Source organism: Melospiza melodia, chromosome 1 (genome assembly GCF_035770615.1).
Source record: "Melospiza melodia melodia isolate bMelMel2 chromosome 1, bMelMel2.pri, whole genome shotgun sequence".
In the NCBI taxonomy this organism is placed as follows: domain Eukaryota; kingdom Metazoa; phylum Chordata; class Aves; order Passeriformes; family Passerellidae; genus Melospiza; species Melospiza melodia.
Genome location: NC_086194.1, coordinates 38135359 through 38148780, shown reverse-complemented (window position 1 = coordinate 38148780; position 13422 = coordinate 38135359). Strand labels below are relative to the sequence as shown.

Genomic DNA, 13422 nt, shown 5'->3' with positions numbered 1-13422 from the left:
TGGTTGATCTAAATGAAAAAAAATACCAAATGAGTTTAATATTCTCTTGAAATTCTAGCTGCACTAAGATTTGCTATGGGGAAAATAAATGATGATGCTAATGAATACAGTAAAGATGAGATTAAATGTTAAAGTTAATTTTATTGATGACGGTAGTTTTCAAAAGACCATGTTTCATCTCCCCATTTAAAGAGCATCCCCCTAAACAACCATATTACTTTGGAAAACAGAATGTATAAAATTCCAGATTCTAGAACTTGATAACCTTGTCAAAATAAGCTTAAAACTGCTTTTTCTTAACAATAAAAAGGATAAAATAGATGGCAAAATGAATGGCCTGTTTATTGTATTTCAACGTGTAACAAAATTTTGTTGTGCTGCATGAAGTACTGGTGTCCTTAAAGGAAAAATGCCAGGTATGAGAACTGATTGATAACTTGAGTTATATTCCCTTCAGTATATATATTTTGGCACAGTGTATGTTGCCTCAGAATGCAGTGCTATATTCAGGCAGATTTTTGTATCTTGCCTAAATTATTTCAGGTAATGTCACACTCAATGGCAGTTTATAGTGAAAGCAGATGCATGGTCATAAAAATACTGTCCTATGGAACAAGTGAAGTTAGGTATGAAATTTTTACCTTCTTCATCTGACCAAGATAAAACAAGTTTTGCTTTCCATAAGAAAATATTATATTCCTTTTCATAATGAAAATGAAATTGATTTTACTAAACAATGGATGGTTCTACCATAAGAATGGTGTCGATGCCAATCTCTCACAATGTGATGCAGGCTTTTGCCCGGTGCAATCTCTCACCATTATAGAAATTACTCTGGAAGAAGCTCAAGAACAGGGATTGAGCAAATTAATTATGCAAGGATGCTAGTGAGCTCAGGAAGCACTCATTCACTCTGATCAGTGAGTCTCAGGGTACATTCATGAGTATACTGAATAAACGCTTTGGGAAGGAGAAGAGGGAGCAGAAAGAGGGAGATTTCTTTCCATAGAAAGATAAATACCTGGAGAATAATATATTGGAGCATTTTGTTCTGCCATAATGACAGAGAATTCTTCTGGGTTGTTTTCTTCAGAAAAGACCTTTGTGGTTCTTGACCTGTTATTGTATATTTGGTTCTACAGAAAGGGTGAATTGATCGATCACAATTTAGGGGGCAAAAGCCTTCTCTCAGAACATATCTGAAAGAAATCGTGTTACACATATCCTTGGTGTTTAGTACCGCAATTACACCTGAGTGAATAAAGTAATTGGATTACAGAGTTGTGTTGTGATAGACTGCTCAAAAAATTTAAATGATACAACTCAGAAGATATAAGTAAGCTTAGCAGAAGGTAGAAATAATGATAGGCAATGTTTATCTTCACCATTATTGACTGCAGATTGAATTTGTATGTATCAGGCAGAAATTAGGATACTTGTTCAATATGAACCATATCATCATGTTGACATCATCTTTCAAAATTACATTACATGTTTTTACTTAATCTCCTATTGTGCTAAGGCTTGCAAAGGTAATTAAATGTTTCATGTACAGTGTCTGTGAAACTGCTAAAGTCTGTGGAGTTTTTCTGTTTTCTAGTGGGTAAGCACAGGACTTGGGTGTAATTCTGGATTTCTCATGTGCACTCACTGACCAAACAAATAGAGGGCCTTGCAAGAAAGTTTTTTTTTTTTTTTAATTTAATATATCCTCATGTAAAAAGTTAACTACTAAATAGAGTAACTATATTTCTATGAAAAAGACTGCACAATCCTCTACAAAATTTTTAGCTGTTTCTCACTGTTAGAGCCCTGCTTTAGGCTGAACCAAGTGTTGGGCATCTCAGGGCTGTTAGACTTTCTCCCTGTAAACTTCCCCAGTTTCCTTACAGGAGAAGTTCCATGGAGATCAGCTCTGGTTATGTAAATGACATGTAACTGGTAGGATACAGATGTCTCAGCTGCATCCTTCCCTGCAACCTTCCCTGGGCAATGCTGTCATCACTGGCTGGTCAGGCTTTGGAGTCACTAGAAAATGACACACTTGTTCCAAAAATAAGAAGGTCATTTGAATTTTATCACTTTCTTGTAGGCTTAGGACACCAGTAAAATTATTTTTCAAATACTTATTGACAGCCCAACTATAGGAAAATATTTGTACTTGGAAGTTATGGTAGTGTGTGATAGACCTCTCATAAGCAATTTCCCTGACTTCATCAAGAACAGAAGCCTTCTTGGCTTATGCAGTTATGTATTATAACTGTGCATGTGTGCCCAGCTCACTGACAGTATTAGTTTGAACTGGGAATCTAATTTTTTGTTATTGTTTTAGAGCTTTTTGGTCTGGAGAATCCTGACATCAGTTGCTGTATTAGCCAAAATTACTACTATTGTATTGTGAATAATAACAGAGGTGGGGGTAGCATCCATTAGCTGGTAGGAAAAAAAAAAAAAAAAGAAAGATAGCATGAACTTCTGTAGTCCCAGGCAGACAGAATAGACTTTCCAGCACTCTCAGCCTTCTCAATTTTGTGCTTTCTTAGGGTGAAGGCATGCTGTAGCCTTGCTACTAGTTAGCCAAGTAAAAGCATGGAGCCTTACCAACAACAGACATCTTTCAAAATGCATTGTGAAAGAGAAAGACATAATGCAAGATAGTTGGATTTAATTTTGCAAGAAAGAATCAGTGGAACACATCCACTACACCTTCTGCAAAAGGTTTCTTTTATTTGAACTGGCCTTGATTATGAAAGTGTCGCCTAGAGGGAGTGATTAAGGCAGGAAAACAATCTGTAAGAAGAATGGTAACATGAGGTGGATCAGGAGGGATATGAAAAAGAAGATGCAGTGCTGCAGAGTTAAAAATTCTCTGAGAATAGGACAAGACATGTTTTTATTCTCGATGCAAAAACTAACCATAATGTTTTTGTTGGACCACTGCCTAAAGAGCATAAGTGAGAAGGCATATAATCCAGTGAAGTACGTTAGTCAGGCAGACAAACTTATACTGAAGACTGCCATGTAGATATGTTGTCTGTAATTGCAAAAGAATACTGTCTGGATTGTTTAAAACAGACAATCTAGATCTAATTTCATCTTTCTCAATGTATTTTACACATTTCAATTTGCTTGATAATATGATGCTGTGATGGTGATTGTGGTACAATGCTGCACTTAAGCAAGGAAAATACAGCTGAGTTTTACACCCCGGGTCTGTTTCCTAACTGTTCATCTGCATACAGTATTTTTATTGTTTTGTAGTATGTTTAACTTTATGTGTGGTTATAACATAAATACACAGACAGATTTTATAGACAAATCCTTTTTTATATTTGAGCAATTTGTCAAGGTTATAAAATATATGGCTTAGAAAGGTCCCTAACTTTTTAACACTGATATATGGAACCAGATGAAAATATTAGGACATGCTTAAATTGACTTGTACTGCCAAATAAGTAGGAAGTTGTTACAAATAACATTGAAAAGTGATTTGCTAGCAGACATTTTGCCACTTCATTGAAGTAGTTCCCACAGACCAAATTTGGTCTACATGCAATTTTTAGGATCAAGGTCCTCAAAATTTATTTGAGGATCCTTGAGTTTTCAACTTAGGTACAAAGTAATAATAAAAATTATTATAATTAAATTATTTATTTATACAATTATATTAATTATATAATGTTACTATATTTCATATTATTTACATCTTGCATAGTTATATATCATTATAATAAATAAAAATATTTTTTTATCTTCATGTTGGACATCTTTTTCAAGAATGGATTTTGTTTCCTAAAGTTCTCTATAACATTACACTAGCAATATTTCACGTATTTCTGACGCTTCATCACTGGCGTTAGCTGACAGTGACTTGTCTTTGCAGTGCTAGGGTTAATTCTGTGCATCAAACATGGAAACTGTGGTGAAGGAAGAAAGTAAACTCATTCCTAAAGTATTCCTCTAATGTATCCTTTTGTAAAAGTGTTCCAGAAGGAAATTCTTCTCACCTTTCTGAAATGATACAGTCTCTTCATTCAGTTAAGCATCATGGTTAGCAGCAAAAACTAGTACTTAACTTGTTTTTCACTCTTCTGCTGTCTCCTATTATTGCTTAATTCAGCATGAAAGTTGGGAATAATTATATTTTATGATCTATCTTGTTTATGTATTCATCCTACAAGTAAATACTCTTTCAGCAATGAATTTTATATGCTACAAGTAAAAGCCATTTAAGCAGTAAGGATGATTTGGTCCTCTTATGGCTGCAAGAAATGGTTCAGTGAGGTACCATATTTTATGTTGCTTTCCTGGAAAATATGTTTATTGATATTTTTGCATCTCCTTCATCTTATTCCTGCATGGAAAGATAATGACAGAACTCTTTTTTCTTTTTTTTTTTTTTTTTTTTTTTGGGTCTTTTTAATTAGGGCTTCAGTTCAGTTGTAAAAGTTCAGCATAATCTAATTTGGAGCTGGTTAAAGGCTTAGGAGCAATCTGTTTGCTCTCACATAGAACTCCCATTAACATGCCAGCTACAGTTATATTGAAACAAGCTTAGATGGCTTCATGTCTCCACAGAGGAAAGAGATTTAAACTTTGACATAAAAAGACTTGAAGACCTTATTTAAATAGAGGCTGGGTAGACTGGCAGCACTCTGTGGGAAGTGAGTTATGGAAAGCTCTGAGTAGCAGCTATCATACCTGTAAATTCCAGCAATGTGTTTCCACTTTAGAGCAATTTCATTCATATATTTCAAAGCAGTGAAAAGGTCACCAATTTCTGCATAGGTCCTCATTATATATTCCTTCAGCATCCAACATACAACTTGAGATGAGGTTTGTGGAACTAAAGCTGAGAGAATTTGGAGAGCTGTGGATGAAGAATAATTAAACTTAATAATAATAAATAATAAACAGAATAATAAAAGTCTGCCAACAATTCTGTGAAGAAAGCTGGGATTTACATCAAACTAATATCAGCATTCATAGTTAAGTATTAAGGACCACGTTGTGAAAATGTTTCAGATGTTTGACTAGTGACACTGTTAGTTAAGGGAAAAAGTGCAGTCAGAATCTGAAGCTCACTGATAATTAAATTTAACTAGAAACTCTGAAATTAGTTGACATGATAGCAACACAGGGGTGTAAAGTATTATGTAATTTTTAATGGATCATTGTAACTTAACACTGGTCTTTTGGTTTGATTATAATTAACATCCTCTGACTGTTTGTATTTGGCTTACAGTATGTCTCAATGTTATATGTTGAGAATTGTAAAAGGTGCATGATTGTGCTGTTTCTGTTCAAGTTGTTTCTAATTAAGTACTTCACTGTCCAGTGTTCTTTCAATAAGGGTACCTAATACAAAATTTACATTATTTTAGGTATAGAGAAACTGGCTTTCAACCAAACTGAATGATGCATCTCAATATCCAAGAGAGTGTGTGTGTGTGTACATCTACACATGTATACATTTACACAAATATTGTGAATTGGTTTTAGACAAGGGCTCCTAATCACCTTACACTTTTCAAATCTCAGGCATCTGGAAGGAATCAAGACTTTTCATGTAAGCTGAAAGTGATAATTCCCTCTATGTATCCTTAGAGTCATAGTTAATCACTAGAAATCTTCTCCCCAAAATTTAGGACAACAAATAGCATTCAATAACGGTCTAATGACTAATAAATGCCAGATAATACAGGATTCTTCTACCTGCATGAGCAGCTTAGTGATGGGAATACTGTGTCTTTTTATCCCATTTGATGCTTTAGGTTTATAGTCACTAAATTCCATATATATATATTTTGATTATTTTGATTCCACAGTAGAAAGCATCTGCCTTTGTTTTATGTTCTAAGTATCTTCTATTGTTTCATATTTTCTAAAATGAAAATACTGATCTTATGGGTCCTTGAGCTGACCCAGAATTGTTGCTTTTCATTTTTTTCGGTTCTGTAATAGATAAATTTTGACTACTTTCTGAAGTCTTAACTTCTATTTCAAGTAATAATGGAGATACTTTCCATAGAGTTTGAATTTCAAATGAAAAGATATAAGCAATTTTTCATATTGTCAACTTATCAATTGAAGTACTGTCTTTCTTATGAGATTTTAAATAATTAGTGAAGAAAAAAATTCTGAATATTCCTCCAAATTTTGTAGTGTTTTTTGTATAAAGTTTAATAGATAAAATACTAATCTTAAAATATTCTTGCACATATATTAAATGAATAAATTTGGTAGTAACTCATAAAATAGTAAAGTTATTTGTAATGTAATGCATGAATTTTAATAGCAGTGCATATACAAATCTATTTTATCTTAGCAATATGAAGTAGCCAAAATATATTTGGAACTGTGACAGGATTTGTGGGAGCTTTCTCCTTCGAAAGGATGCTCCTGGCTTTGAATTTCAAACACTGGCTTTTGTAGCAGGTGAACAAAAGTAATTCTCTATTTTAAATTTTTTTTTTAATTTATTTTAAAAGAGCCAGATAATTCCATGTCTGCCTCACATTCAGTTAAGTCTCTGCTGATGGACTTTGAAGTGTTTTATATTTTGCTTTCTTTTGTTTGGGCTTTAGTTTTGGGCTGGGGTATTTTTGGTTTTTTTTTTTACTGTCAGTCTGCTGAGAAGTTGCTGATACCACTGTCAGTAGTAAACTGTTCTTTGAAGGAAGCTTTGATAAAAATTCTAGTTTGAAATAGAAACTTGAAAAGTACAAAGCTATCAGGAGGAGAATGCCATTCTCCCCGTTGCCTGAGATTTTTTTTTTTAATGTGAAAGCAGTATAAATCTTAATAGAAAAACTAATCGTAGCAAGGTAGACTAAAACAACCTAATTTTGGTGTGAAATTAATCTACTGTTATACAGTAATATACTGTATTAATTGAATTTGCGTGGCTCTAGTACTTTTTCCGTCGTTTTCCAAGCATCATTCTAATTATAATTTTCTGTTTGGTCACTACTTGGATAATGTAAGTGGTACCCATTATTGAAAGGTAGTCTGTATTTGTACTAATACAGAGAATGCCAGTTTAGAAATGAGCCTGATTGCATGGTTCATTTTGTTCTCCTTTGTAGAGCCAGGCTGCGGCCCACTACAAAGGCACTAAACATGCCAAGAAGCTCAAAGCACTGGAAGCCATGAAAAATAAGCAGAAATCTGTTACTACCAAGGACAGCGCAAAGACTACCTTCACTTCCATCACTACCAATACCATCAATACCAGCTCTGACAAAACAGGTTAAGCGACAATCTTTGTTGGTTTCGTTTGGTTTAGTTTTGATTTGGCTTATATTTTTTTTTTTTCTTCTTGTTTAATTCCATGTCTGTTTGGTTATGTGCTTGCCACATTGATTCATGCTCGATCCATCTTTCTGTGTGATATTGATTTCTTTAAGTCCTTTCAGTAGGCTGGTGATAGTCTGATAGTCATGTAGCTGATTTCTCTTAGTGAAAAGAGGCTTGACATTCTTTCTATGATGGAATGCAGTACTCATTACTTGATTAACATATCAACTGATCTAAACCTCCTGGTCTGTATGCACTATCTCTTTATCAGTAATTATATATGGCACATTTCTTTTAACCACAATGTAAAAAATTGCGCTATTTGTGTCTAGAAGCCTCTTAAAAATCATTTGCAGTAAAAACCTAATTTTCATAAAGTTCAAACATTGCATTATTTTTTTTAAATGGCTATTGCATGGTTTTGAAATGGAAAAGAGCTGTATAACCTCTATTCCTCACAATCAGGTAAGTGCTATTGATGCCAATTATTCTGCTTAAAAGAGTCTTCATACTGAAAGAATATTGTTTAATTTATTGTGTGGGTAAAAGTTACTCCTTTTCAAATAAAATCTGCATATTTTAAAGTGAGCAGGATTTGGTTGTTATGGCATTTTAAATAGGCAGCTATTGTTGGAAATTTCAAAGGAAGATTATAAGGTCACTAAGAGGTAGTCTAGTGTCTCAGAAGGTGTGACTGCTCTTGTGTATAAAGGCATAAAGTTTGTATCTTTAGACATAATCAATCCCCCTCCCCAACCAAGCCAAAAATAACCACGGGAGAAAAACCCCAAAGTTGTGAAACATCAGATTCCTGATATATATAACAACATACCTACTGATGCTGAAAATGGCTCATTTGGAACCACTTCTGATCCAGTAAGTTCAGCATTGTAAATGGATGTACAGTAACCAACTATAATACCACAGGAAAGTACCTTGCAAGCACATGCAGTACTTGCTTGAAGGCACATCTTCACTATGTTTGTTATAGACAGATAGCTCTATGTCTCTCTCTATAAATATATCTTAGTTATAACTTACTATTATAGGCAGCGTTTTCTTTTTCCTATGCAGATTTATAACATAATTATGATGGCTTTAAGAAATATTTGCTACATTGTTTTTGTCTTTGTTCCACAAAGAAGAAAAAGGAAAATATTCTGAGAGGTTTTGTGTGATGAAAGAAATAAAGTATGAGAAAATAGAAAAAATGTCAAAAGTTACTTGGGAAAATATGTGTTTGTAAATATACAAATACCTTAAAAAGTGCCTTGTGATGTTACTTGTTGAGGTATTCAGGACAGGAAGGAGGATGTTGTGTGAAAGAGTGATTTATTGTTTACCAAATATTATCTAGTGGTTGAAGAAAATAAGTGAAGAAAAGGAAGACCTTTTAAAGCTTTAAAGTGTATTATTCAAAAGCTTTCATCTTATGCTGTGTAATTTTGAAGGATTTTCCAATGTACCTTAAAACCAGTCTGAGTTTTTCTGTCAAGCTTTGCATTAGATCTCTGACAAGATATATGAACTGTCCTGTATCCAAGGTCAGTAGTCTAGATTAGTTTTCATATCAGCATAAGTAAGAAAATATCAGAAATCCCGCTGCACTCATACTCAACAGTGGGAGATGGAGTTTCTTCAGTGGTTGCAAATTCCTGCATTCATGTCATAGAATGTTTGTAGACATATGTTTATGTATATGAATACATATATTTATTCTGTGTTAGAAACACTGACCCTAATGGGGTTCTAAAAGTTACGTATTTTTGTTAATTGGCAAAAAACAAAAAAATCTTACAATTTCTTAAATTATTGAGAGCCATATTCAACAGCTGCCAAAAACCCTATTCAACCATTTGCATTCAAAGTAAGGTAGGCAGTTCTATCCAGATGCAGTTATTACAGATCAGCATTGATGTGACTGGCAACAGAATAAAGTTCTTGGCATAAATTATCTTTTGTCAAGAATGTATACATGGTGAGGGGAAAAAAATTTGGGTAGCCAAAAGGATGAAATTTTCTGTCTACTACGAAACGTCAAAAATTTCATAAATTGGATTTTATTTCCTTTCTGGTTGTTCTTATGTCCTGTATTAGCTTGATAGAACTTTTAAGGGCAAAATTATTCTGAACAGCAGAATATATTGCACTGTGTGAGTGTCTACATTTGGAAATTATCACTATGTCATGGTTTGACCTGGAAACAGGATTTCTGGGATGCTGTAGATAGGGCCAATGAGTGCTCAGATTTGAATATTGCCATCTGGCCCAACCACTGGGCATTGGATCCACCTCTGAGAACACAGGGTAAAAGCAGGGCTCTCCCCCTGGCAGTTGCTCTTTGGATTTCCAGCGGGAAGGAGTTGGGTCTCTCCCCCGGCCCAGTTGCTGGCTGGGCGGGGGGAGGGGAAAAGCCATGCGGCCCGGCCCGGGAGAGGTAGGCCTGGCCCCCCCACCTCCAAGGGTGGAAGGAGGAAGTAAAGAAATGCCGGGAAGCAATGGGCAGCCTGTTCCCCCCCACCCTCACCCCCCTCCCCGGAGACAGACAGAGAGAGAGGGCAGCCTGTGTTTGTGGCCATTACCTTGAAATTTAGTAAACATGTGCTGGCAGCAGGCAGCCCGGCTGAGGAGATGGGGGGGGTGCAGCCAGGAGTCCAGATGCTTGGAGGACTTTTTAACCCTTCTTGGACAATGAAAATTTCACAGAACATTAACCCTTCCTAGACGAGTGATGAAGGTCTGGACCAGAGAGAGAGAGAGTGAGAGATGTTGGAAGAATGGAGAAGAGGGAGTGGCATTTTATGCTGGACTCTTTCGTGTAGCCATGGACAGAGCCATGTTTCCCTGTGATACAGAGACTGAGTCCAGGGGGAGAAATGTCCCTGTGCCAAAGAAGATTCAGTGTGGGTACCCCTCGGCCCCAGGGGGTATATAAAATATGGGGGGTGATAGATGTCCCAAAGGTGAAAGACTGTGCTTTTCTGGAACTGGACAAAGCATCCTTTAAAAGACAACCCTGGAAGCAGCCCTGATTCTTGTTCGGTGGTGAGAGCACTGGAACAAGGATGGAAAAGGCCACCACGACACATGGAAGGACTCCCTCTCCTCCTGAGGAACGGGAAGTTGAGCATTCTAAAGGGTGGTGCTGGACCCAGAATTGATGATTTTGGAAGATGTATTGTATTGGGAATTTAGGGGGGAGGAGAGTGTTTTTGTGAGGTTTTCATTTTCCTTGTCTTTTTCTTTTTCTTTTGTGTGTAGTTTAGTAATTGTTTTTGTAGTTTAGTTAATGAACTTTTCTTTTTTTTCAAGTGAGAGCCTGCTTTGTTTGTTCCTGGTCAAAATCTCACAGCAGACACCAGAGAAAGTGTATTTTCATGGGGGCATTTGGCCTTGTGCCAGTGTCAAACCTTGACACACTGTAAAAGTCAAACATCCTGATAGTAGTATGCAGCTCTGAGGGAATAGTTGTACTAACAATATAACTCATAAATTAATCTTTTGTAACTAGATGAAAGTTACTAAGTCCATGTACTTGTGATCATTTGGAACAAAAGATTTTTCTACAATATTTTAAAACTGTCTGCTGAAGATTAATAGTTTATCCCAAATAGACTGAGGATAGGGTCGAGTACATATCACTTCTTATATATCATCTACAGCAGGGGTTAAATGCTGAATTGCATGTCAGTCACAGCATATTGGTCAGGGCTTCAGATCACTGGTTCTGTGTGCCCTTAGCAGCTACAGTAAACAAAATGTTATCAGGAAATCTGTGCTGCTATGCAATAAAGGATTGTGAAAAAAATCACATAGTATACAAACTGATTCAAGGGCTAAAGCTGTAATTTGTGATGTTTCTTATTCTGGGACTATTTTGTTAGATGTGATGCCAGCACATGTTATTGACACTGAGCAGCTCACAATATAATCTAACTCCTTAAAACCTCTCACACAGGATTCCTGGTGTTTAAATTATGTGTTAAAGAGAAAACATTAAATATGAGGGCTTTCTTCTCATTCTGTGAATGTTGTTAATTTTTTTTTTTCCTACTCACTTTTGGAATTATTAGAAGGCTTGAACTTAAAAAGTTTTTGAGAAATTAAACATCATGAAGACATCATATAATGGCAATGCCATTCTTGAGATGTGAGAACCTTTAATGCTATCTACTATTTAACATGCTTCTTTCATCAGTATTCACCAATTTTTATGTTACACAGTTAGTTAGGACAGAAAAACAGAAAATGTGAGAATTACAAGGAGAAGCCCACTTTATGGCATTATACAAACCAGATTTCACTATTTCTTGATTCTCCAGTTCAGGTGTGACAATAAAAATGCATGTTTTTGCACACATGCATACATATTCCCTGATAGGAAATTGTTAAACATCTTTGATAGCTTTGCAAATTGCTCTTCATTTCTGAAAAGGTTTTCTTCAAAAAGCTGCTTCATATCTTCAGCTGTAAGGACTTATACTTTAGAGTCAAAATATATTTAGATAGAGTGCATTCTATCATTCTAATTAAAATACATGTCCAGTAAAGTTATTGTCCTGCACTTGGATTTTTGGAAAATAGATTGTATCAGCAGTATTATATCCATGTAAAATTATGTCCCTCTAGTTGTTGCATATGACTAAATATTAATCTTTTCCAAAGCTATGTGAAGTTAAGCAGGACAGTCCATGACCACGTTATCACAAATTAAGTCGTGAAGATTTTGGCTTGCATTTAGTTAGTTAGTTAGTTATTCAACAGAGAATTCAGTATGAGTTACATTATTTGTATTTATTCAGCAGAGAATTCAGTATCAGTTATATTGTTTGGTATCAGTGGAAAAGAAGGAATAGACCTTTCAAAGGGGAAAAAGATTGCATTAGGAGCCACCAGTATGGCAGTCTTAAATGCTGCTTTTGGGTGTTATACGCTGTGCCTTGGATCCCATGTACTTAAATGCAATGAACAGCTCTTAAAAACAGACAGAAATGTGATGAGCAGAAAAAGTGTGTATCTGGGCCAAGGCACAGACAAGATCATCTATCACTAGTACAGTCTTAACAGCTAAGAGACCTCTGTGCTGTCAGAGAACAAAATACTGGTGCCTGTCCTAAATAGCTTACAGTTTCACATAGGACGAGAAAAAACCTATGGAGCAGACACTGTAAATGTAACAGGCAGGTGTTTAAAGGAGTGGTAACATAAATGTGTTCAAGTGATAAAGGCATCACAAGAAATGAAAACACTGAGGGATGGATTAGAAGGAAAAGGAAAAGGGTTGTGTTTTTTTTCAAATACCAACCATGTATGGGTAACAGAATTCGTGAAGACATAAGATTTAATGTTTGGTTTTTTTTGTTTTTTTTTTAAATTTTTGTCTAAGATGTGGTAGGATATTTCTGGTCAGCAGATGAAACTAATTCCTGGAATAGCAATTTCAGTACAGCCGGGATAGTTATGAAATTGAGAGCAGTTGTAGTGGGAGAGAACAGTCATTCAGGCAAGGTCTTGGACTTCAAAGTGAAAGGAGGGAGAAAGCCGTCAGAAATGATGTCATAATTTAGAGTAAACTTTGTAGGAGAAAGAAAGGTAAATGGCATGAAATGGAAAGGTTTAGAAAAATATGTAAGAGTTTGGCATCCAAAATACCAGAGGATGACAGATTTTTTGAGGTTCTCTGAAGGGATATCATTATGTCTGTCTGAAGATTGACAAGGCCACCCCTACAGGTCAGAACAGAGTCAGTCTGAGCAGGATACAGTATATTTTTCGGTTGAGTTTTGGGTATCTTCACAACCTTTTTCTGGGCAACCCGCTCTATGGTTTGACCACTCTTAAAGAGCAAAGATTTTTTCTTATGTTTCAGTCCAATGTCCTGTATTTCAGCTCCTGGCTGTTGTGCCTTTTTCTGTCACTGGACAATTAAAAGAGTCTCTGTATTTTATATTCCCTGACTTCATCAGGGAATATATACACTGCTGGTTTATTTTTCAAGTGGTGCCCTCCAGGGTTCCAAGTCCTTCTTCACAAAGCTGTTTCCAGATGCTTAGCCTCCAGCCCAGACTGATGTGTAGCGTAATGGCTTCCCATTCCGTGCTTTCCTTCATTGAATTTCAAGGG

General features: G+C 35.7%; 1 protein-coding gene across 4 annotated transcripts in view; it reads left to right on the top strand.

Moving 5' to 3' along the window:
- The window catches only part of ZNF385D (zinc finger protein 385D), a 415474-nt gene that overhangs the window by 338524 nt on the left and 63528 nt on the right, over positions 1-13422 (top strand). For all 4 annotated transcript variants that reach the window (XM_063154367.1, XM_063154350.1, XM_063154342.1 and 1 more), the window contains one exon: positions 7089-7251. In XM_063154367.1, coding sequence (XP_063010437.1) covers positions 7089-7251 — 163 coding nt within the window. The remainder of the gene's footprint in view (positions 1-7088; positions 7252-13422) is intronic.